Below are 26930 nucleotides of genomic sequence, written 5' to 3' on the forward strand. Positions count from 1 at the left end.
TAACAGTCTTTCACAGTTCATTTGATCCATCTCACTTGTTTGGAGCAACTTTCGGCATCAAATTGGCACCAGAGATACTAGTGACTATTAAAGTTGTCAAATACAGATGTGTTCAGTATTATTAAATAGACACCCTTTTCATAATGTACTAATTTCCAGTCAATCATATAATACCTTTAAGCCACTCCATCGCTTATAAATATTATACAGTCTCAAATACTGTAACTTATACGTATATATATATATATATATATATATATATATATATATATATAGAGAGAGAGAGAGAGAGAGAGAGAGAGAGAGGGGGGGGGGTATAGAAAAGAATCTTCCTTTAAAATAGTCTTTTGCCTTTAGTCTATTGGGAAATGTCTCTAACTTTGCACATCTAGACTTTGCAATTTCATCTGTGACTTGCCACCCATAGTTAATTGATTACTAGCTGCTCTACCAAGGACTGATAAGCTCCATGCTGAGCTAAATAAAAATGACCACAGTTATATATAACTGACCCCAAACTTTTGAAAGATGGTATACAATTGTAAAGCTATCACCAAAACCTAAGATACAAAAGCTAAAATGTAGCTTACCCCAAAATGGTACATATTAGTACATTAAACTACATATCAGCACCTTAAGTGTATGTTAGTATTTTTTTTTTTTTTTTAAATGGGTACTGCCCAGTGACAGTTATGTAGCCTACCTTTTTGTTCTGAGAGTGATGCTAAAATAGTGGTCAGTCTCTGTGAGTCTCAGGTCTACCTGAGGGCAAGAAGTACTGGTTATGTGACAGAAAGGGCATTGCAGAGGTCTGGTATCTGTCCAATGGAGGAATGCTGTCATGAAGTGGGTCCCTCTTCTGTCTGGCTCTACAGTTTTGGAACCAAACCTACAAGAATTCAGTACATATGGTTACATGGTTTTAAATTCTAAAATCTAATGAGTAACTGTATAATCTTCAGCTTATAAATGTTCTGTACCTGTATGAATCTTCTGCTTAGTCCAGTCATGTCTGCCAGCCTCTGCAGTGACTGTGCATCAGGGTTCTTGTCTTGAATAAAGTGGGTCTGCATAATCTATATAAATCAAATATACATGCAAGCCCATTCTGTATGTACAGTCCACTTTTAGACTGCTTTTATCACAGGTGGAGAAAAAGTGTACCTGTAGCTGCTCTGAGGTGAATGATGTACAAGGTCTTTTTGATGGCTTTTGGAGGTATTGAATAGGTAAGGCTCCATCCAAATGCATTTTATTTCCTGTTATGATACAAATAGCCTTTCATTTTTAAACGTCCCTCATATTAGTATATTAGAGATGGTTGTTTCTAGTTAACATGTAAGATACTGTTTTAATTTCCTTTTCAGTTATTATATACAAAATAATCAAAAGCAGATTGTTAGTGTACACATTTCCAAGAAATAATCAAAATTACCATTGTCTGACATGATCTGTAGGTTTGGCAGCATTGTGTCGTAGTGAAAGTGACAGAGAACTTGATTCTCCATAAAGCCGACCTCTTCTCCTGTAGAAAGCTGCCTTTTGCAGACAAAGCAAGCGAAGCAGGCGAGATGATATAACCCAGTCATTTGCACTGACTTGAAGGTCACATCGAGCACATTTTATGCCAAAAATACAAAAAAAAAAAAAAAACTTATTTTGTTGCTGGTAACAAACGTTTCACCATTTTTGTAATCATGGCATTTGTCAGAACAATTATGTGTTTCTCTTTAACCTGTAACAATCTATTTTACATTTTTTTTATGAGTTTGAACTCAATTTTCTTCAGTAGTGTCATTCAACGGTTACAGGCTGTAACTCTAGCTGCATTTTAAAAAGCATCATTCATTTAAAAATGAATCCTTTTTCCTTTTAGAATTTTTTTTTTTTTTTACTTGTTATAATCCGTTCTACAGAAAATCTTTTTTTTTCTGATGAACTCAAGGACTCTCCGCACACAGAGCACTGCTAACATTTCAGATGCCACGTTAATCCATTCACCTGCGAGAAGAAATAACATTAAATATCACATTAAACATGTTTTTATTCGTCATATTTATTGCAGCAATATTAAATTTGTTAAATAAAATCATTATAACTATTCTTGATGTTTCTTTCTCCGTCATTGCGAGCTCCATAAACACCTTTAGCACTTGTGGGTCCACAATTTCCGTCGCGCAGCACGTGCATATGAATAAAGATGATGGCGATGAACACCTTGATGCCAACTGCCAACTGACCCTTTCTCCCTCAAACTCCGACAGTGAGGGTTCGACGATGACTTTGGAAAAATATAGGCTATTTAGAATAAATCTAATTTATTTCATAATAAACTATATTTTATCTGGTTTGGTGATCAAATGTCTTAAAAATTAAAACCTAAGCCTAATTAATTTCAGTTACTTACCGTTTCCGTGCAAGAAGACATTTGAAGCGACTGGGGTGTCATCAAACGCCACCAGTTAACATTGATGCTGAATATGGAGGCAATGCTACACTTATATAAAACAGGTCCAATTATGACAGAATTATCTACTACACTCTTAACTTCTAAGCCTTTCAGAATTGTTATCATGTGCAATATAATACAGAGAAAGACCATATAGGATGACTTGAAATGTTCAGACTGGAGACAGCCAGTACATTTTCGCTGTCAGTCAAAGTCAATAAGGCCATCATCAAAAAAAAGCAGAGAGGGAATTCAATGCCTTTGTGTTTGAGCAAAATAGTGAAAAAGGCCTTTTTTTTTTTTTGGTTTGCATATAGTTGAAATGACTAACCTGTGAGCATTAGATGCCAAATCAGAATATTACAAATACAGTGTTAAAAACATGCAAACGCATGTTATATCAGGAACAAAGGAATGTGCAATCTGTTACCAGAAGAATTGAGCTGCCTTTTGTTGGAAAACGCTCTGCAGTCATGCTTACCTTTTCAGGCAATCCTGAAGGAAGATGCACATGATGAATTTGATTTGATCTGTCTATCTATCTATGTTTCTATCTATCTATCTATTCATCTATCCATCTATCTATCTATTCATCTATCCATCTATCTATCTATCCATCTATCCATCTATCTATCTATCTATCTATCTATCTATCTATCTATCTATCTATCTATCTATCTTTTTTATTGTTTGTGTAAGTGATATTTACATGATTTTTACACATGCATTGAAGAAAATGCAGGAATTTATATTGGAAATGTGTAAAAAAGTGTAGTAAACACATGAAGTGCATCCTGGGAAGCACTTGTTTTTACATATAGTTTATTAGAGTCAGTTATTCCTAAACACATGGGACTGAAAAATAATTTTTGTTAAAACTCGTTTAGAATTCAACAGTATTCTGTTAGGCCTTGTTGTCGCGCTGAATAAACATCTACAGATATGATGGTGTTTTGAGAAGAGCTGCTGTATTTTCAGGAATTACATTATGAAGTGAATTTCCATGCTGAGGCAATAAATTGTTAGATTTTGAAGTGCAGGAGTTTTAGATGGTTTGATCAATGCTGGAGAAGCACATTGAACCAGCTGGAAGCGCTGAAGGACTCCAATTTAGCTGTTTTGTGATTTTGAGTTAGGGAAGTGCAGGTATAATTTACAATAGGGTAATTTATAAGAAACTTACCCTGAAGGAGCAAAATAGTCAGGGTGTGGTCGTGGAGCAGCTAGAGATCGTAAAAAGTCAGATTGAAAGAATTAAGGAGGCTTTTTATTTGTGGTCCAAATTTCAATGTTTTTTCAAGCAGCCATTTAATGGAGATATTTCTTTCAGTAGGCTAGTTTACATTGTGTTATTTAGTTCCAAAACTGATGTGTGAACAAGTTTTAATCAGGCATAGTCTCAGTGCCCAACTCGTCCTTCAATTTTACATTCATGCCATGTTCTTCCTTTGAAAAAAAAGGGGTAGTTTCTGTGTCCATCCCATTTCCCTGAAGTTCAGCCCCCTACAGGGCCTTCAGCCAGAATGGTGAGCAATAATTCTGAACCGAGCTCTATTAAAATCACCTGCCTGCTGGAACAGGACGCATAGTGATTTGAATATTATTCGCTTTTTCCCTTTTAATGTGTATGACCTTACAGAAATGCATGGTTTATCTGTGTCATTTACAAAATGATGAAATTGGTATTGCTATATTTTCAACACATTGTCTGTATTCACAATAAGCAACGAAACCTGTCATTATTATTGTAATTATTGTAATATAAATGGATACACTTGTTGATACATTTACATGTAGTCATGTAGCAGACGCTTTTATCCAAGGCGACTTACAAATAAGTACAATGAAAGCAATCAAACAAAACAGCAAGTGCTATAACAAGTCTCAGTCAGCTTAGCGCATTACCATATAGCAATGCATGTGTAAGATGTTGTTTAAGTCATATTAGGATGCGATTTCATGAGTATTATGTTAAACGCAATGGACGGAAGATACCCTGATTCCTTTACTTGGAGTGCCGCGTTATATAAGTGCGTCTGGTTTTGCTCAGCAGATTCAAACACACGGTGGCGCACAAGGTTTTTTTTTCTACCTCTCAACTGGCTGTCCAAACTGAATGGCTGTTACATCCTTTTCTATTTTGCATTGTGGTTTAAATCGTGAGTTTGTTCTGGTGCGAGCGTGAGTTGGTCTAGTGTTTCATGTTGGTGCCACTATAAAAAACTGAAGTTCCTTTCAGTCGTTTTATTTTCCATACCAATCTGCCAAAAAGCCTCCGCGAGTCTGTCTTTGCACGACAAGACTTTGGCAAGCGTCTGTCTTTTTCATGTGAAGATAAACGACATGGAATTATTTATTTTCAGTCTTCTCCTTCTTTAACACACCACTTTTGAATTAGAATTTTGTGCATTCGAATTGCAGTCTACTCATATTCGTTCTGTTCCAAACTAAAATGAAAGGTGAGCAATGAACATTTTCAGTACTTCTATAATTTTTATATAATCTATATCAACTTTTGTGACAAGTCCTATCAGATATTTCGCTTTGTAGTGTTTAGCTTTATACTGAAGTGGACGTTCATCCTGCCGCTGAGTCTTTCCTTGTGTTCAGGTGAAGAAAGCCCAACTTCATCAAACATTGGTAAGTAGCCTACATATCTATTAGCTATTCATAAAAATACAATTAAAAATGCTTTCATTTTATATATATATATATATATATATATATATATATGCACTGATATCTTAAAAAATTATATATATATATATATATATATATATATATATATATATATATATATATATATATATATATTATTATTATTATTATTATTTTTTTTTTTTTTAAAGATATCAGTGCATATATAAGTACATATATGTACAGTATATTAAGTAAATTCATTTTTATGCTTCTGGGAAGTTTAGAGGTGATTTTAATTCCTCAGGATTTCTCTCAAGTTAATTGTCCCGTTTATTTATTTATTTTAATAAAAAACGAACTGCATTTATTTTTGCATAAGCATTTAATTAAGCATTAAAGCATGTAGGCCTACGTCTGAAGGCTCAACAATGCATTGAGTAAAATATGAGTATAAGCAGCGAATTATTCTGTATATTATGTTTTATTAAAGTGTATTATTATAAGCGTTAAAGCATGCAAAAACGTAATCGCAGAGCTCTCCATCCAGCATGACTCCCCTTTTCCTTTCATCCTCGTGGAGGTATGTGTAAGCTGCAATAAACAAGTCTGATCTTGGTTAGAAAGTTGTGTATATTATCTTTGCATCAGCCTCTCTGTTTACATAGTTGAGTTTACTGGAATAAACTGTAGGGATTTTTTGTTTGGTAAATGGATTAAGAAATAAATATGCTAGTGGTTGTCCTAAAATTTTGTCCTGTAATGGTTGTGTTTCTCTACTCAGAGTTTAATTTTTAGGGGGTGTAGTTTGTGTGCACTAACCACATTTCATTCAACGTTCTTCTCTTTTCGGGTAGTGTCTGTCATACTGTTGTCAAGTGAAGAGGGTCATGCATGCCACTGACATCCTTGAGCAAAGATATGATGTCACTTGTATTAATGAATAAGCCTTATCAGGGGAAGACTGTTGTCTCATTTCTATTGAGAACGACTGACTGATATTGTGAGAAATATATTCAAAACCGTATTTTAATGAACTACTGTACAAGGCTGGTAGTTAATGAAGAAATTAGTGCGAAGTTCAAGACATTTCAGTCATGGTTACATGATCATCTATTTCTATTGACATTAATCCATTAAATCTTTTTAGTTAAAAAAATCATCCTCAGAGTTGCAAAAACACATGATGCAATTGCCTTGAGGTTTGTAATGACGATTGCGTAATTTTGAGATATAATCTCGCATCTAAACTATGCTTGGAATTCTGTAGTGAAATACAGGTCCTTCTCAAAAAAATTGGCATATTGTGATAAAAGTTCATTATTTTCCATAATGTAATGATAAAAATTAAACTTTCATATATTTTAGATTCATTGCACACCAACTGAAATATTTCAGGTCTTTTATTGTTTTAATACTGATGATTTTGGCATACAGCTCATGAAAACCCAAAATTCCTATCTAAAAAAATTAGCATATTTAATCCGACCAATAAAAGAAAAGTGTTTTTAATACAAAAAAAGTCGACCTTCAAATAAGTATGTTCAGTTATGCACTCAATACTTGGTCGGGAATCCTTTTGCAGAAATGACTGCTTCAATGCGGCGTGGCATGGAGGCAATCAGCCTGTGGCACTGCTGAGGTGTTATGGAGGCCCAGGATGCTTCGATAGCGGCCTTAAGCTCATCCAGAGTGTTGGGTCTTGCGTCTCTCAACTTTCTCTTCACAATATCCCACAGATTCTCTATGGGGTTCAGGTCAGGAGAGTTGGCAGGCCAATTGAGCACAGTAATACCATGGTCAGTAAACCATTTACCAGTGGTTTTGGCACTGTGAGCAGGTGCCAGGTCATAAAGCTTTTCAGCAGATGGTAGCATGAAGTGCTCCAAAATCTTCTGATAGCTAGCTGCATTGACCCTGCCCTTGATAAAACACAGTGGACCAACACCAGCAGCTGACATGGCACCCCAGACCATCACTGACTGTGGGTACTTGACACTGGACTTCAGGCATTTTGGCATTTCCTTCTCCCCAGTCTTCCTTCAGACTCTGGCACCTTGATTTCCGAATGACATGCAAAATTTGCTTTCATCCGAAAAAAGTACTTTGGACCACTGAGCAACAGTCCAGTGCTGCTTCTCTGTAGCCCATTTCCTGCACACGCCTGTGCACGGTGGCTCTGGATGTTTCTACTCCAGACTCAGTCCACTTCTTCCGCAGGTCCACCAAGGTCTGGAATCGGTCCTTCTCCACAATCTTCCTCAGGGTCCGGTCACCTCTTCTCGTTGTGCAGCGTTTTTTGCCACACTTTTCCTTCCCACAGACTTCCCACTGAGGTGCCTTGATACAGCACTCTGGGAACAGCCTGTTCATTCAGAAATTTCTTTCTGTGTCTTACCCTCTCGCTTGAGGGTGTCAATGATGGCCTTCTGGACAGCAGTCAGGTCGGCAGTCTTACCCATGATTGCGGTTTTGAGTAATGAACCAGGCTTGGAGTTTTAAAAAGCCTCAGGAATCTTTTGCAGGTGTTTAGAGTTAATTAGTTGATTCAGATGATTAGGTTAATAGCTCGTTTAGAGAACCTTTTCATGATATGCTAATTTTTTGAGACAGGAATTTGGGGTTTTCATGAGCTGTATGCCAAAATCATCAGTATTAAAACAATAAAAGACCTGAAATATTTCAGTTGGTGTGCAATGAATCTAAAATATATGAAAGTTTAATTTTTATCATTACATTATGGAAAATAATGAACTTTTATCACAATATGCTAATTTTTTGAGAAGGACCTGTACTTTAGGGAATTCTGGGGAGGATGTTAATGTAACAATTTAAAGTCAAAACACCATTGAAACCTTTTACAACTTTGACTGTATTATTATGGCTTGTTTTCTTGTTTAGTGAATCCTTGTTGCCATTACCCTTGTCAAAACCGAGGGATTTGTGTTCGATATGGCCTGGACAGATACGAATGTGACTGCACCAGAACAGGCTTCTATGGAGAAAATTGCACTATACGTATGTATTTTGTCTTTTATCTCTGTCCGATTATATGTTTGTACTGTATGATGGGAAAATATGAACTTAGCTAATTATAATATTTTGCCTTAAAAACAATTAAGTCTGACATTTCATCAGCTTAATATGTAAAGCTGTAATATGTCAAGCTGTATATACATAATGGTGGTACAAAGATCACTGTAAAATTTGCTGAATTATTTAAACAGAACAACTGTAGAGACACAGTCCAGCATCTGTGCCAGCATATTCCCGGCAGAGAGAAAGGTTCAGGACTAAGTCATTTTCACTCTCTCACAAACCCCCACCTCATTGTCAGACATTCCCACAGTCTGTCTCCATTTCCATTTCTTTTTTTCTAATTATATTTCCTGTCTCTCTTAACTTGTTGGCACAAATGAACTGGCGCAATGAAAGGCTTTGCAGAAAGTTCCAGGGAAGTTGCCATAAGCTATTTGTTGCGGTAGGATGATTGTGTTAAGTAAAAGATAAAAAAAACAAAAACAATGACACTTGTGTTATAAAATAGCTTTGTATTCTGGAGTAATGAGATTGCTTAATTAGTTTCATCCCAGTTTGCGTACAATATTTCAAAAGAATTCCAGGACATCTCATACATATGTCTAATATATTGCTATTAATGTAGGGTGATTCATAATCCCAGACAGTTGTACTTTCTCTTTATTCATTAAAACACACACTGTCCACCTGTTTTCTTCTTCAGCTGAGTTCTGGTCTCGAGTCTTTCAGCTCTTGAAGCCCAGTCCTAATGTTGTCCACTACATCCTCACCAATTTTGACTGGCTATGGGGCATCATCAACAGGACGTTCCTCAGGGATTGGCTCATGCACAAAGTGTTAACAGGTTAGTTTTGTTACACATACTCATTATCAGTGTTGGGAAGGTTACTTTGGAAATGTAATAGGTTACAGATTACAAGTTACCCTGTTTAAAATGTAATAGTAGTGTAACTTTTTCAATTATTTTATTAAAGTAATGTAACTAATTACTTTTGAGTACTTTTTGATTACTTTTCTAAATTTGTGAAAATTAAAGAATAATAAATAAAAGCATATACATCAACTTAAATACAGTTATCTAATAAGCATGTGACATATTCTGTGTAATAAACTCCTGAAACATTGGTGTTTTTTTAAACTGCTGTCTCTTTGTATATGATGATAGTTTTCTCAAAATAAGTAAAATGCACATGAAGTGACACAGAGCAGTTCTAGAAATTATGTTTATGTGCTCGTGTACTCTTATATTGAGGCAGCAGAGGTTTTAAACACTGCGAGCTTCAGTAGGCCTATGTGTAGTAAATGAAACCATGTCTTTGCCATTAATTTCCATGAGGGGTGGACTGGGAAAAAAATTCAGACTGGAAAATTCAAACTCATACAAACAAATTCATGGACAAAACTATTTTTTGTATGGACCTGACATAAAAAAAGGTTTAAATCTTTAATTTGGGGACATGCAAAATAATTTTAAGTTCTTTCCTGAACGGCACCTTCACTTCTATTTTTCTCTTCAGTCTCTTTATTTTGCCCTGTTATCCATCTCTCTCATGACTTTAATACTCAAGATTGAACAAAACTATACTTTACAATATAATACTCTACAATACAACAATATCTTTATAGAAAAATCCTAATACTGTACACGAGTCATGTTTTTCCCTTACAAAAATTAACCATGCTTTTATTAGCCTATATAAAAGTAAAATAACCTTGTTTTGTTTTTGTTTTTTTGCAAATGATGTAAAATTAGTTTACAAATGTATTTATTTAAACTAATTTTACATTTTTGGTTACCACATTTAAACAATAGTAACCATTTTCTCTGGATTTATAGTTAAATATTAAAATGTAAATTTTTGTAAGGGTTGTGTTGTTGTCTGTCGTAGCTCCCCCTAAACCTATAACAAAATCGGACTTTTTTTCAGATAAATTCCTACTGTAACATTACAACTGATAATAATGATGTCCTTTATATAGTATTTTGAGTGATGACTTATGAGCAACGTGCTGCTGCTTGATTAAATAAATAAAAAAAACAAAGACAAAAAAGCATCTTTACAGATGAAACTGACCTGAAACCCTGAACAGGAGTTCTGCTTCTCTGCTCCAGCAGTCCTCTCTCTCTCTCTGTCTCTCTCTCTGTCTCTCTCTCTCTCTCTCTCTCTCTCTCTCTCTCATTGATTACTCTGAGTCTGATCCAAACCGTTTGGCGGAGGCGCGGAGAGCGCGCGAGTCATGACTAACACTTCATGACTTATTAGAGATTTAATTATCAAATGGCGGATTCGCAAATGATCGCTTTAGTAAATTCGGCAGGCAATTAATAATGATATTAACTAGTGGGGCAAAATCGGCTGCCAGGCCACCGGGAATTGTCCCGGTTCTCCCGGTGTCCAGTCCGCGCCTGATTTCCACAGACAGGCAGAATGTGCAAGTCATATAGCTATTGCATTTTTGGGGCTTTATATTCACAGACACTAGTCCATGTCATGTTTTGATTCAACTGTACTGACCTACTTTTGATTTAGTCATCCAAAATGTGGCATATTCCGTCCGCGTTAGGCATTTAGTTTTTATGAAGGGATTCTACGAACCAGACTGTATTTCCGCATCCCGGAAATTATTAGGGCGGTATGTCTCAGAATAGTCAGTGCAATTTGGGAAAGAAATCATTTAAATCTGTATGTGGATGTGTGTAAATATTCAAATGTAATCCCCTTTGTAATCGTTAAAAATGTCATAAGTAACTGTAATTTAATTACTCATTTTTTCGTAGTAACTGTAACTAATTACAGTTACAATAATTTTGTAATTAAATTACGTAACGCCGTTACATGTAACTAGTTACTCCCCAACACTGCTCATTATGAGTTGAGTGTTCACATTCATAATGTTGTTCATGTTTATTTATCATTACAGGCATAAATAGGATAATGCCTGTTAGTAGATGGCAAACAAGGTACATATTTATTGTTAGGTTCAGTTTGTCTCCTGTATAATTCAGAAATCAGTATGAATAGTTTTAAAGAGCATGATTATAAACATATCAAGGTTGTAAAAGTGGCTTAGATGAGTTTACCTGTTCACAAAAATCACAAGTGGGACATTACTGTTGTATTTTATGTCATACAATTAAACGAAAATGAAAATGTGTTGAGCTTGTGTTAACCATTATTGTGTTAAAGACGTTATTTCAGCAATTTAACCAAAAAACTATTCTGAAAACCCACTGACCTCAGGGTTATGCAAATGCTAAATCATTTCCAGGATAGTATAATGGCGAAATGCATTGAATTGAGGTGATGCAACTCCAACTTTAACATTAGTCAGTGTAAATTGTTCGTAAGCGTGGTCTTCAAGTTTGTTTAGGGAAAGAGGAGAATAAGTTAAATCATCAAAAAACATTGTAAACATCAAAGTTTTATCAGTAAAGAAATTCAAGTCTTTGGCTGAGTCTTTGGTTTGAAGTCTTGGTCAGTAGATAAGATGTTGTCTGTTTTCTTTGCTTTGGCATAATTTTCTGTAATCGAAATGGCTTGGATATAGTTCAGATAGCGGTGTGTTTGACCAGGGTTTGCGATTATTGTTTTTTTATCATACTCTGCAGTGGTTGTCAGAGCAAATGGCTGGGTTTGAATGAATTTGACCTTTTTTTTTTCTTTCTTGTAAATGGGGATTTCTCCTTTAACTCAGCATCCTTCCCTTATTTACTCAGTCAACGCTTTGTTTTTAGTGGCCCTTTCCAACGTACTGCCCCTTTTTTATCATTTCCTCCCAGTTGGTGCTGTGTAATGTCTTCCTGTTAAGACATTAGAGTCGGTTAAACTTCATGTAATGTAAATGTAGTGGCAAGATACATCAGTATCATAGGAGGCTATCATTTCAACATGTGTTCACTTTAATTAGTCCTCCGACAGTTGCCATGGCTATGCTCATGTACTCTGCAAGAGGCCCTCAAATTCCTCATGTCCTTCACACTGCTGTGGGCCAAAAGAATTCATTCTGTGAGCCAAGTTACTGACTATCCTTAGGTATAGCTTCAGGAAAAAACGGAGAGCATGTTGGCTCAGAATAAGGCTAGAGGCGTGGTGGTGTTTCTAAATTTTTTGTTGATGCCTCCCTTTTAAAGTAGTAAAACTTTTACATGCCTCCATATTACCCACAATATTAGCTACATTTTTATTGAATACCTGCTGTGTGAAAAACATTTTCCTTCCACTTTGTATTTGTATATATAGCTGTCTTTAACTACAATGTGTTTACATAAAAAAAAAAAAAAAAAAAAAAAAAAATATATATATATATATATATATATATATATATATATATATATTTAGGTATAATGTGCTTATTGTGTTCATGTTGTATTGAAAAATACTTGCTGCTTTTGAGGTGGGAAATATATAAGTGTAGGTATATTGTATCAAATGATTACTTTAAAGGTTAGTAAAAAAAAAAAAAGCAATATACTATGAAGAGGCTCCTACTTTTTTTGTAATGAATAACAAAACATAAAAAGATATGTTCTTCCAGTTTTCACTATTTTGTTGTTTTAGTGGCGTATAACCTTTCATTATTTTATTAAAAATGAATAAAACATAAAAACATTTTGTTATTTACGATATATTGTCTGTGTTGCATACAAAAAAAAAAACAATAATAAATTATGAAATAAAAAATAAGAAAGGAAAAAGATAGGAAATAAGAAACATCTCCTTTTAATCTCTCTCCAAACCTGTATGATGTTTTGATGTGGGATGAGAGGATGCTGCTTTAAACAATCTGTATTATATTAAGGAATACATAAATAAAGGTGACTTGACTTGATAAAGGTACTATAAAAGTAACCCATGTGTTATTGATTTGCATGCATTACTTTATGTTGAAAACAGACTGAAATGTAATTTTGTCATTCACTAAAAAAACTGAATTGTGCATTCAACACCAAATAAGGAGTTGAAGGCAAAGCAGAAGACACTGCACTCACACCTTATTGGTTCATCTATTGCATGTATCCTTAACACATATATTTAAATGTGTGAAATTGAATGAAATTTGGAAACTAGGAGTCTCTCATGCTCCCTTACAATACCTCCCTCCTTCATTTTGAGAACCACAGCTGTATGAGAAGATTATGCAATGCTTACTCATATTGTTGCTGCATTTTTTATGTTGCAAATCACTTGTTGGCTGTAGACCCATAGATGGGAAGGTAAATGTGTAATAAATCCAGAGTCAGTAACAAACCTTGATGTTTTAGGCTGTTGGCTTTCAACCATATTAAATAGGAAAGGTTTTTTGTGTAGTGGTTGACTAAGATCTAAATATATGATATATATATATATATATATATATATATATATATATATATATATATATATATATATATATATATATATATATATATATATATATATATATATGACAGCAATTAAGATGAATGCATAATTTCTGGACTTCGTTCCACTGTGTTTTTCTAGATATTGTTTTGTCTGATGGTGTTTTTGAATATTCTTTCCCATCACAGTAAGAGCCAACCTAATCCCAAGTCCCCCGACATACAATTCCAAATATGACTACTTGAACTGGGAAGCATATTACAACATCACCTACTACACAAGAATTCTTCCACCGGTCCCTCAGGACTGCCCCAAGCCATTGGGAGCCAAAGGTAAGAAACTATAATCAAAGTTTACTCCAAATCAGTGGTGCCTCTTCCTTCTGAAGGACACATGATCTGAAAATGCATTTTTCCTCATAAGAAGCGATACTAAAATACTCTCAAGTATATCAGAATACCGAAGTCACCGGAAATACCTTGTCTTCTGAGGCTGTGGTAAAATCATTCCGTGTGTCTTTCAGGAAAAATGAAGCTTCCAGACCCCAAGCTTCTGGTAGATAAGTTCCTGTTAAGGAAGAATTTCAGACCGGACCCTCAGGGAACAAATTTGATGTTCGCATTTTTCGCTCAGCACTTCACACACCAGTTTTTCAGGACTCACAACCGTGTTGGACTTGGGTTCACAAAAGGTCTGGCTCATGGGGTGAGACACAGTTTTTGCAATTTACCATTTTATCTACATACCAAGACTTTAAAAGAACATGTTAATACTTTAAAAGTACATAATAGTATCTTTTGAAATGGTATCACACCAGTGACAGTTTTGTAACTTTTTTTCCTGAAAGTGTATGTAGTGAAAACTAAACATGTTTGAATAATTAGGTTTTGTACAGCATAATCTTATTAGGATGTCTGTATTTAAATGCATATTGAAAACTAGGTGGATGCTGGACACATTTATGGAGACACTCTTGAACGCCAGCTAGACCTCAGACTGCATAGAGATGGGAAGCTGAAGTACCAGGTACCGTTCACCAGTTAAATGTCAGGCATGCTTTAGAGTCATCAGTGGTGACACTTGCTAGGCTGAGTATGTCTCCAAATACATGAGATATGTCACTCTGATCATTTGTATATATCATCTGTAAAACGTTAAATTATGATCTGTCATTCTATTCTTTTCCATTACAGTGGATCACTCAGGTTAAGACTGCTTGCAGCTCATAATAAAGCCTCACTTTTACCTGTTCTTATAATATAACTAAAAGTTTATACTAAATCATATTTACCTGTTTTACAAATTATATACACATTCTTTCTGCTTGTGTTTCATGAATGGGGCCCTGTACATTTTCAGTTGCTTCATTTCACTTCATGTGTGCAAGCGTTTCCTTCTGCGGATAACCTCATAGAATTGTGGGTGTGAACATGTGGTTTTCGTTAAGCCTCGGTGATGTAATATAAGATATTGCACACTGTTCAGTCTAGTTATAGTGAGTCTAGTGTGATAAGTTAGTGTGATCATATAGTTATATACTAATCAAAACCAAAATTTCAGGACAGGCCACTGCCGTTTAAAAAAGGGGCTTGATATTTTTAAGATTTTTGAAAAAAGTATTTTCTGCTCATAAAGGCTGCTTTTTTAAATAGAAAAATACAATAAAAACAGAAATGTTGTGAAATATTATTAGAATTTTAAATAACACTTCTCTGTTTTAATATATTTTAAAATGTAATTTATTCCTGTGATGGCAAAACTAATTTTCAACAGCCGTTACTCAAGACTTCAGTGTCATACGATCCTTCAGAAATCATGCTAATATGCTGATTTGCTGCTCAATAAATGTTTCTTATTATTATCAATTTTGAAAACAGTTGTCCTGCTTAATGTTTTTGTTGAAAGTATGATTAATTTTTTTTGGGATTCTCAGATGAATAGAAAGTTCAAAATTATGGCATTTATTTGATTATTTCTGGAAGATTATTACAAAGTGATAAGAGAAAACAAATCTGTATTTTACCATGATGTTTCTGTTTGGCACTGATGTAGGTGGTCAGTGGTGAGATATACCCCCCCACGGTGCTAGATGCACCGGTCAAAATGAGCTACCCACCATCTGTCCCGCCAGAGCAGCAGCTAGCCATTGGGCAAGAAGTGTATGGACTGCTGCCGGGTCTCAGTATGTATGCCACCTTGTGGCTGCGTGAGCACAACCGTGTGTGTGATATCCTGAAACAAGAGCATCCAACCTGGGGGGATGAGCAGCTGTTTCAGACCTCCAGGCTCATTATTATAGGTAAAGATTTCCTAAAATCCTGCTAATTTTTCTTTTGCTTGGGAACTGTTAGATTATATAATATTTGACTGTTACGATAATTAATATAGAAATGGGCATATTACAATAACTATGTCGAGAGAATACTTATATAATTATATTCATATATTACATAGAAAATTATGTACTTGTGTACTTATAATCAGAGATGGTCATACATAAATGAAAATATTTAAAATAAAGATACAAAATACTGTGTGGAAAGATGTATTTAAATACAAATACAGTATTTTGTATTTTAAAAATACACAAAATAAATGTGAAAATGTCAATCTACTTCTACTGTAAACTAAACAAGCCAATGCACATTGGCATGCAATTATTGCATCCAGCTTCAGCTGATCACAGCGTGAGTATAAGAAGGCAGCAGGTACAATGCATACCAGTTTTTTTGCTTCTGAGCCAAGCGACAACATCGTTCTGCTCCCTCCAGTATCTTCAAGTGAGCTACAAGTTAAACACGCTCTTAGAAGCTTCTGGTGCTGGCAGTAAGGCACTTCCTTACCCATGCATTTCTGGATGCGGTTGTTACCTGGTGCCGGGTGATGGTCACGATCACTGCCTCATGTGTCTGGGCATTAAAGTTGCTGATGTGGCTTTTGTGGATGTATTTTCATGACTTCATCATGAAGGACGCAGATTATTACTTTCATGTGTCGATCCTTCTGCACCACAGATCATTTCTGCGGTTTGCATTCGAAGGACGGGCATATCAGTGCAAGGCCCTGCCCACGGGGCTGCCCCTGTCTCCCCATGTCTTCACGAAAGACGTGGAGGCGGATCATGTTCCCCTCAGAGAACTCAATGACTGGCTTCACCGGGCTCCCGACTGGAGTGGGTGTGTGAGAGGAGGGGCGCTGGACGAGTCAGGGCTGGTGGCGTGTGATGGGGCACACCTGAAGGAAATGGAGCCCCATCACCGCCGCTGTTTAAAAGCCCAACGCGCCTCTCCTCTGGAGACCGGTCTCTTCCCCATGCATGCACGACCTGAATGACTACTCTCAAATTACACAAATTTTACAATATAGGATAAAATCACTATACAGTTCAGATAAGTTAAATGTGATTGATTGTTAGCCAACAAATTCATGAATATACAACAAAATACTTTTACAAGCAGCTACAAGGAAGACAAATATAGATATTGTACTGCTATATGACCACTGTAGCAAGACATCAGTGTTCAGTAATTGTGTTCATTTTAAACTGGAATAACCTGGTTCACTAACTTACTGTGCCACGGCCAAATTTCTGACAGCATTATATTTTGAGAGTGATGCAAAATATCACCACCCTGATAAAGAGGTTAACTAACACAGAATACTTTATGTATTTTGAAAATACAGTAATACTAATCTTAAATGTATTTAAATACAAATATTTTGAAGGCTTTAAAATACAAAATTGCTTTTTTTGTATTTCAAATCCGTATTTTAAATACATGTATCTGAAATACTACCCATCCCTGCTTATAGTTGAAATAAGAATGCCATTTAAATTCCAGTTACCGGTAATTACAATTAGAATTACATTTTTTTATTGTTATAAGTGTTGCTTTTAAATGTAAAGTTCTATAAAAAATTATATAATTATATACGCTTATATTATATTAAATTATATAAAAAAAATTATTATATAATATATTATTATATAATATGTTTTATTAAAAACATTACATAATATGATTGTGGAACTCATGAATTGAAAGCCTAAATTCAGAATTTTCTCCAGCCCTGGTTCCTTATTCCTTTATGAATGTATTATATTATATTATATTATATTATATTATATTATATTATATTATATTATATTATATTATATTATATTATATTATATTATATTATATTATATTATATTATATTATATTATATTATATTATATTATATTATATGGGTTTTTTTTTTCAAAAACTGAAAAACATGCTGTTCCATCTACTGTAGGGTTTTCCACTGTTTACTAATTCAATAAAAACTTTAATGCAATTTTTTTTACTCAATTAAATCAAGGTGAGACCATTCGTATTGTAATCGAGGACTATGTGCAGCATCTAAGCGGTTACCGGCTGAAGCTCCACTTTGATCCTACGCTGCTGTTCACCTCACAGTTCCAGTACCAGAACCGCATCGCTGTGGAGTTCAATCAGCTTTACCACTGGCACCCGCTCATGCCTGACAGCTTCCACATCGCTGGAGAAGAGATTCACTACCCTCAATTCCTATTCAACACCTCTATCCTCACCCACTATGGGGTGGAGAAGTTGGTGGAGGCCTTCTCAACCCAACCGGCAGGACAGGTAATGGCACCATGAGGGATGCAGTCTCATGTAGCCAGACCTTCAGACTGATGGCTGAAGGTCTGAAATCCATGGCAGCTTTTATTGTACTACCCACACATAGCAAATGTCTTCTGGCCCAGATCCAGGCCACACAATGACTTTTCCCTCGGCCCAAGTAATGCAAAGAATGACGGCCCGGAAGTGCCCCAGAACTGGATTAAAGACTAGGGCCACATGTGGGCCATAACCGGCCCAAAACTCAGCCAGTTAATCAGCCTTAGCTGGCCCTGATCTGGGCCAAAACAGGTTTTATTATTGGTGCCAATTCTCAGCCTTAAGTAAACCAGAATCCCCCAATCTGAGCCACACCTGATATAGCCCAATTCTAATATTTCATATTATTACTGTGTATATTAATATTATCAAAATTATTCATTTTGTGACATGCTTTAATGTACACACAATCTATGCCAATAAAGTACATTAAACTGAATAGAAAATCAGACTTAAAATGCTATAAATCATGTAACTGTGCAATAACAAAATGTATTGCATTGGTTTTTCTATTTATTTTTATGAAGAACAAATCAACCAATAAACAGTGAGTGTATAAAGTATACAGTCTATAAGAGAAATGTAACAGATAGACACATGTAATTAATCATAAAGCTTTTGTCATTTAAAACACGCATCACCGGAAACACAGCATGTCACAATCTCTGACGAAACCGACGAGAGCCAATGAGCGTTTGATATCGCTGCCGTAAAACTTGTTGTAAAACTTCTTAACGGCACATTTTTAACTTGTTACTATAGCTAGAGAGGAAGGAGATACGCAGAATGAATGCGGTTTGAATTTGGATCTATTCCTCACACCAAGCATCAAATGGATACAGGATTTAAATAAAAATAAAATACTTTCATGATAATTTTATTTAATGCTTGTTCATGACAGCATACTAATAAAAATTATGTGCCCCCACTCTCTATTATAGATCAGTGTCCCATAGTAAACCAAATTAATATTACATGATAATGATTAAATACTCTCTCTCTCTTTCTTTTCATGTAAGGATTCTAAAATTATTTGTACAAAGAATAATAATATAAAATTTAATAAAATTATAATTAAGTGCAGTTTAATGCACTTGACTGATTTGCTTAATTTTGAAATGATAATTTTTCATTCTGTTTTGACTTGCCATTTCAAAGACTACATTTAAACAATACTACACTGTACATTAAAATGTATGTGATCATTTAACCATTATCATGCAATATTGTATTTATCTTGTTTATCATGGGATACATAATATGCTGCCAGATCTTAGCCTGATTTGGGCCACATATCACTGGACTGATCTGGGCCACACTCCTCCCACCAACAATCGGCCCTCATGTTGTTTGCCGGATCCCCGCCGTGCCGTCATTGCCACGGGCCAAGTCCGTTTGCTATGTGGGTAGTAAATTAATACCATAAATGAAGGAATAAAGTGCATAAGATGCATAAAATGCAAGTGATTATGTTGGGTGTTGCTTTGTCAGAGGTACAATATCTGTAGATTATCAATAATCTCTCCACTCCTCACTTCACTGATCAGAAACACCGCTCCGCTTCTAAAATATTTCATTTCTATGTAACCTCTCACACTCGCCCATCGCCATCTTAACCTTGTATGTGATCCACATATCTGTCAGGGGGGGGGGGGGTGTTTGGACTTATTTGCATAGTCCAAACACACATTTATAAAAGCATAGCTAAAGCTTTACCAGTGCATTATTCACTTACCAACCACAGCCAGCATATCTTTGACAATGTTAGGAACACATTAACCACAAACATGATAGAAAAAGATTTAACTTTCATGCATGAATTCATTTGTCCATTAACAGTTGAGTTTGTGTAAGAGGTTGCACTACATGTCGCTGTCACTGAGAATACTTACTTCTCTAAATAAGTATAAGATGTGTGTGTTGTAGATTGCATCAGTTTAGGGTTTGAGAACATAGTTATTAATAAATTTGGATGGAACTCTGTAATCCCTCTTTGTTCCACCCACTGCTGCTATGTCCAGAGGTCCTTAGGAATTTTTATGGTGGTCAAAGGCCAAAACCTTAGGAATCAGTCTGTTGGTGGGTGAAGGGCAGAAACTGCATTTTGACCAATAGGAAGTCCTGTCCTTCCTGGGTTTTGTACCAAAGATCTTCTTCTTGCCGTCTAAGAGGTGTCTGGCTGATGTCCTGGCATCTTTATCTGATGCCATTGGACAGTTTGCTTATGTTAGTCCACCAAGATCCAATCAAAATGTTGTAAACCTATGTCCACTATTGTGTTCAGAGAGGGGCCCCACAATAAACTGGGCCCTGGAATGTGCTGTCCACTACACATAAAATATGTACTCTGTACTCACAAGGATTATTTTTCTTAAAATAAAATAACCTTATATTAATAATAACCTTAAATAACCGTATTTTTTCTGTGTATTGACAAGTCTCCAGGGCTGCCACTCACGGAAAGGAGGGGTTTAGAGAGACTGATTTTTTGAACTGCTTCACACAAGTCATTTATGAATCATTTAGAAATTAGGTAAAATTAAATCTACTTTTTGAGAAAACTAAAGTTTTTTGACCTTGCATGCATGTAAACCTGTTTTAGGAGACTCCTAAAACAATATTTGCAACCTTAAAAATTGCATAATAGGAGCACTTTTATATAAATGTTTACTAATTTTTCATAGATTAAAATACTGTATAATTTCACTAATGATTTTTTTGTATTTTTAATCATAAATCTCTTTGTGTTGTGACAGATTGGAGGTGGTCATAATATTCATCCAGTGGTGCGCAAAGTAGCTGAGGGGGTCATCATTGAATCTAGGGAGCTTCGACTTCAGCCCTTTAATGAATATCGCAAGAGATTCAATCTGAAACCCTACACATCTTTCTCAGAATTTACAGGTATTGTTTTCCCCTTTTTAAAGCTTAATTTTCTAATTGAAATCACAAGGGAAGAAAAATCATCATCATTGTTGCCTGTAAAGAGTTTCTTGTGATTTTTTTTTTATTCACTGTTGACTGTGTCTTTTTTAAGAGGTTCTGAATGTAGCTGATCATTATTTTTAATGTTGTTATAAGAGAAATGAGAACATGCTGAAAATTTGGGTCAAGTCTGGATTTTTGGATTATACCAAAACAGAAAATTTGCTGAAAATGTAATCATGCCATCCAAAATCTAGATTTTGCTTCATTTAAACAGATTTTTAAAAATAAATTTAGCATTACATCAATTGCTCATCCTTGGATCCTCTGCAATGAATGGGTACCATCAGAATGAGAGTCAAAACAACTGATAAAAACATCACAAGAATCCACAAATAATCCACATGACTCCGGTCCATCCATTAACATCTTGTGAAGTGAAAAGCTTTGTGTTTGTCATTAACTAATCCATCATTAAGATCTATTTAACTTCATGTCATTGCTTCTGATTAAAATACCAGTCCTCTATCCATAATATTGCTTTCTCCAGCGAAATTGTTTCATCTTGTCTGAACAGGAAAGACATACAGTATATTCCTCAGCTGGCAAAGGAACTACAATCTTTGCTGGGCCTATTTCACAATAGAATCAATGTGATTGTCCCAGTTCAGACCCTGAGAAATTGTGGTGCCCTGAAACCTGAATGACATTACTGCTTCCACGGTGCTATTCATGATGGTGAGTGGGGGGAGTGCAGGGGCTTTCTCCTGAAGTCCACTATCATCTTCACTGTTTTGAGCGTGTTGAGCTCCATGCTGTTATATCTGCACCAGACAACCAGCTCTTCAACCTACTGTCTGTAAGAAGACTTGTCTCCATCCTGGGTGAGGCTGATTACTTTAGTGTCGTCCGCAAACTTCAGGAGCTGACAGGGGGGTCTTTAGCGGTGCAGTCATTGGTGTATAGGGAGAAGAGCAGTGGGGAGAAAACACAACCTTGGGGGTCACCAGTGCTGATAGTGAGGATCCTGGATATGATCCTGGAGAAAAATCTAATAATTTGGCGAGCGAACAGCACTTCAGACAATGTGTTCCTCCCTGTCCATGCTATCTTGGCATGCACGATCAGCTCTCGAGTGGAGCCATCTTCGATTAAAGTTTGCTTTCCCATTTGCTCTGGTCCCGTTGCTGCCGAGGCATTGTCATGGGGATCACAAGTTGATTTAGTTGAAGGCAATCAGTTGAATCTGTTTAGTTGAATCTGAGACGGGATCCTCTTTATCTCGGTCCTCACCCGCTAAATCCACGGCTCACTCTCAGGGTTCGGATGCATGCGTTGCTGTTTCTTCCCCCAAGAAAGAGAGCCAGACAATTAATCTATCTTCCTCTGAGGAGGTTGAAAAGAAACAGAGTGTCGCAGAGTGTCCACACACATTTGTCAGCTTCTACAACCTGGACCTGACATCTACCCCTGGGTCCCAATTTCTCTCGTCTTGATGTGCTTGGCAGATACACACCAGACAGGGAATGTTAGTATGGCACAAGTGGGTATTCTCGTTCCCAAAGTTCCCAGCCCAAATTCCTGAAGGGGAACGTCCCTATGTGTGTAACCATGGTTCCCCAAGGGAACGAGACACTGCGTCTCCTTGCCATGCTCCCTCCATCCCTGCATGCGCTCACTTCATCAGAAGCTAACACGGGCGTTGCCGGATGCGCTTTTATGTTAGGTAGGACTAACAGTTCTTAGGTAAAGAAATTGAATAAAGTAATCAAATGTAAAATAACATTGCATATTTGACTGTATAAATTCAAGATTATTCCTTATTAAAGTTACAAAATAAATTAAATGACTTTAATAAAGCCAATCTCTCCCGTGAACTGCCAAAATACAGACAGCACATCACATGTCCCACAAGAGAAAGTAATATATTGGATCACAGTTACACCACAATAAAAGATGCATATCACTGTGTTACACGAGCAGCTTTGGGACGTTCTGATCACTGTCTGGTTTATCTTATACCGTCCTACAGGAAGAAACTAAAATCAGCTAAACCTGTATTAAGGACTGTAAAAAGATTGACTAATGAAGCAGAGCAGGATTTACAGTCTTGTTTTGACCTCACTGATTGGAGTGTCTTTGAAGCTGCTGCCACCGATCTGGACGAGCTCACAGAGACTGTAACATCTTATATCAGTTTCTGTGAGGATATGTTTATTCCTACCAGGATTCATCTAACTTACAACAATGACAAACCGTGGTTCACTGCAAGACAGCTCCGTCAGGCCAAAGAAGACGCTTACAGGAAGGGGGACAATGTCTTGTATAAACATGCTAAATGTAAACTGGAAAAGGAGATCAGAGTGGCAAAGAGGAATTGTTCTGGGAAATATAAGGACTCAGTTAACTTCCAACGATTCAGCATCAGTGTGGAAAAATCTGAAAGAGATCACCAACTACAAGACATCATCCCCCAGCACTGTGAAGAATCAACGACTGGCAGATGATCTGAACGAGTTTTACTGCAGGTTTGCAAGAAGAACACCCATCACCTGCCCTGAACGACTCTCCACACAACCGTTCACACCATTCACACCTCTTGCAACATGCCCTGATCACATCTCCAAACAACTGTCCACACCATTCACAACTCCTGAAACCCATCCTGAATACCTCTCCAAACAACCATCCACACCCTTGTACTTCCTTCGCCAGCTGCGGAAGTTTAACCTGCCACAGGAGCTGATGAAACAGTTCTACTCCAGTAACTGTCTGGTTCAGCTCAGCTTCAAAATCTGACCTCAGAAGACTACAGAGGGTAGTCCGAACTGCTGAGCGAATCATCGGCACAACCCTCCCTTCTATTCAAGAACTGTACTTATCCAGAGTGAGCAAAAGGGCCAGTAAAATCACTCTGGACCCCTCACATTCAGCACACTCCCACTTTGAACTGTAGCCATCTGGTCGACGCTACAGAGCACTGAGCACCAGAACGACCAGACACAGGAACAGTTTCTTCCATCAAGCAGTACACTGATATTGTACATTCAATCAACAATATTTGCGGGCATTCTGAGATGCGGGTTTTGTGCTTTGGATGAGCGTGCACACAAATCTTCTAAAGGGTTGCACAAATTCTCATTAGCATCTTCTAGCTCTTTAATATTTAAACTGGGGCAGCTTTAATGAATTAAGTTTAAACATAATGTTTATGTCTCACATGTGTGCATGTGCTGTCAGTGTCCGGGTGATGACGTCATCAATGTCAGGTCATATTTCAGCATACGGCACTTGCATTAAACAAACACTGACAGGTTTGTCCACATCTTTTTTTTTTCATCATTGTCATTATATATTGGGAAGCCAGAAATCATATCCATCGACAGAAACAAACATTTACTGTATATACAAAAAACTGTTTTATGTGTTTTTTGTGTTGTTATTTTTAATAAACAATTTTACAGATGAGTTGTCATTTTTAAGCTGAAACGCGGTGCAAGTGTGTGGCGAACCGGTTGGAGAACCTTACTGTTCGATTTTCTTCAGAGAACCATTCCCCTATTTCTTACAAAGACACAGCATTTCTCTGACATTGATGGACTAAAAATAAGTAGATTGCTTGTGGATTTTTGTGGGTTTTATCAGTTGTTTGAAGTCTGATTTTGATGGCACTTATTCACTGCAGAGGATCCACTGGTAAGCAATGCTTAATCTGTTCGGATGAAGAGTTAAACTCATCTACTTTACTGAGGCTAAATACATTTTCAGCTCAATTACATTTTTGGGTGAACTATTCCTATCATGTTTACAAAATGTGAGTGGGTTTTTCTCACTCAACATATGAACTACTGCACCAGGCCACATTAATGTTTATGTTTTTATGTTTTACAGGAGAAGAAGAGATGGCTAAAGAACTAGAGAAACTGTATGGTCATATTGATGCTCTGGAGTTCTACCCAGGTCTTTTGATAGAGAAGACACGACCTGGTGCGATATTTGGCGAAAGCATGGTAGAAATGGGGGCCCCATTTTCCCTAAAAGGCCTTATGGGAAATCCTATTTGCTCTCCTGAGTACTGGAAGCCCAGTACGTTTGGGGGGAAGACAGGTTTTGATATAGTAAACTCTGCTACTTTGAAGAAATTGGTTTGCCTGAATACAAAATGGTGTCCGTATGTATCTTTCCATACTCCTCCATCAGATTACAAACACCAGAGGACATCTCACGGTGAACTTTAACACAGTGTACTTCTGGAATCTGTTTAAAATCACTGTTTAAAAATTTGACTTCTATTTACAGATGTGAATGAAAACAATTATCTTGTAAATCAGAAATGAATTGGTAATGACAATTATTAGGGTAATTATATGTAACAAGGTGACTGAAAAATGGATTTTCATAGTATTACAATATTATTAACATTAATTAACCCTTTGCTAAGCTACACCATAAAAATATTACAGACCAATCCTGCTTAAGCAACTGTTGCCATCTGCCAGCTTTTATTATTTTATAATACAATGCCACAGTACATTCCTGCCTGCTTTACAAGCATATTTAACTGAAAATCATGCTATTTATGATAATCTCAAAAGGGGTGGAATTTAATGATGTTTTTATTAACAAGATTCGGGAGGAACGCGTCAGATACTTAGCCCAATCGACACCATAATCATTATGGTGGACCATAATCAAGTAATCAATCCCATAGTATAAATATCGCTGACGGTTTATCAGCATCCCTCCTTCACCCCATCTCCTCACTTCGAGTTCACTTTATAAATAGATGGGGAAGGGGGGGGGGTACTCTAGGTTCGGGCCATTCCCGAGCTCGGAGCCCTTCCCCGGACAGCACGTCAAATATGCATACCATACATCAGCTAATTATATGTACGCGTGAACTAGTGAAACAAAGGATCAGTTAGATTGACTAAAAGGTTGGTGATTTACTGCTACCTAAAAAAATGGTTGTAACCTTATATCATCGGGATGATCCAGTAATATAGATTTTTTTTTTACTTTGTTTACTGGCACTCGTATTGCCCAACAACCATCTATCCATTTTCCAAACCCCTTGTTCTATGTAGGGGCGTATCCCATGGAAAGACCCTGGACGGATGACCAGCCCATCACAGGCCAAATGAACATTTAGCTTTAATTTATATATATATATATATATATATATATATATATATATGTATTCCGTCCATTTTATGATGCTGAAAAATTCATTGTATCTGCTGCTTCAAATCTGTTTTGTTATGGAGATTTTTTAATTCTAATGCACTGTTCAACTTGAAATATGCTATTTCCTGAATTGTGCCTGTGCTGGCAAGTTATTTTTTGTTGTTGTTGTTGTTGTTGTTACAGAGTGTTCATGTTGTATACATTTATGATCTTTGATATGAATAAATGTAACCTCATAATATTCATGTTTTTCCAAGCATAATATATACATTTGTAGCACCATTAATATGAGATTTGAAATGTACCTGTATCTACCTGTATGTCTGATCCTTTACATAAGAAGTTTAAAGAAATAAAATAGTAAATCCTCTATTTTACAACAAAATGATTAAATTGTACAGTTATATGATTCTTTACCATTTCCAGCAAACTTAATATCATTAATTTGTGGCCATTAACTAATACTATAACACTTCACATAAAGTAACTAATCGATCACGTTTTGATCTGTTCTGAATAAAATTATGTAAATAATATGATACTTGTGTTTCAGCTTCTTGTGAAAAGACATCAAAAAGTGGAGACTTAGTTTTATTAATTGTAACTTTTACTTCTATGTAAAAGCAAAATACAACAGTTGGTTGTCCATGAAGTACAATACTCCCAATATTTTAAGATTATTTT

General features: G+C 36.1%; 1 protein-coding gene across 1 annotated transcript; it reads left to right on the top strand.

The window, feature by feature from the left end:
* The first annotated feature begins 4550 nt into the window (after positions 1-4550).
* Positions 4551-25476, top strand: LOC132137494 (prostaglandin G/H synthase 1-like). Its single transcript, XM_059547525.1, has 11 exons — positions 4551-4908; positions 5000-5089; positions 7988-8104; positions 8829-8969; positions 13656-13799; positions 13991-14172; positions 14410-14493; positions 15520-15766; positions 17812-18098; positions 20891-21038; positions 24951-25476. Exons 1-11 carry the CDS (start codon positions 4902-4904, stop codon positions 25295-25297), a joined length of 1794 nt encoding a protein of 597 aa, XP_059403508.1. The 5' UTR covers positions 4551-4901; the 3' UTR covers positions 25298-25476.
* Positions 25477-26930: the final 1454 nt, after the last annotated feature.

Source organism: Carassius carassius, chromosome 4 (genome assembly GCF_963082965.1).
Source record: "Carassius carassius chromosome 4, fCarCar2.1, whole genome shotgun sequence".
NCBI classification, from domain to species: Eukaryota; Metazoa; Chordata; class Actinopteri; order Cypriniformes; family Cyprinidae; genus Carassius; species Carassius carassius.

What these genes read in the sequence shown, in the direction of transcription:
- LOC132137494 (XM_059547525.1), top strand. An exon ending in TGGAGAAAATTGCACTATAC is followed by an intron (nt 8,105 to 8,828) that starts GTATGTATTTTG and finishes TTTCTTCTTCAG; the next exon opens with CTGAGTTCTGGTCTCGAGTC. An exon ending in ATGGGAAGCTGAAGTACCAG is followed by an intron (nt 14,494 to 15,519) that starts GTACCGTTCACC and finishes GCACTGATGTAG; the next exon opens with GTGGTCAGTGGTGAGATATA.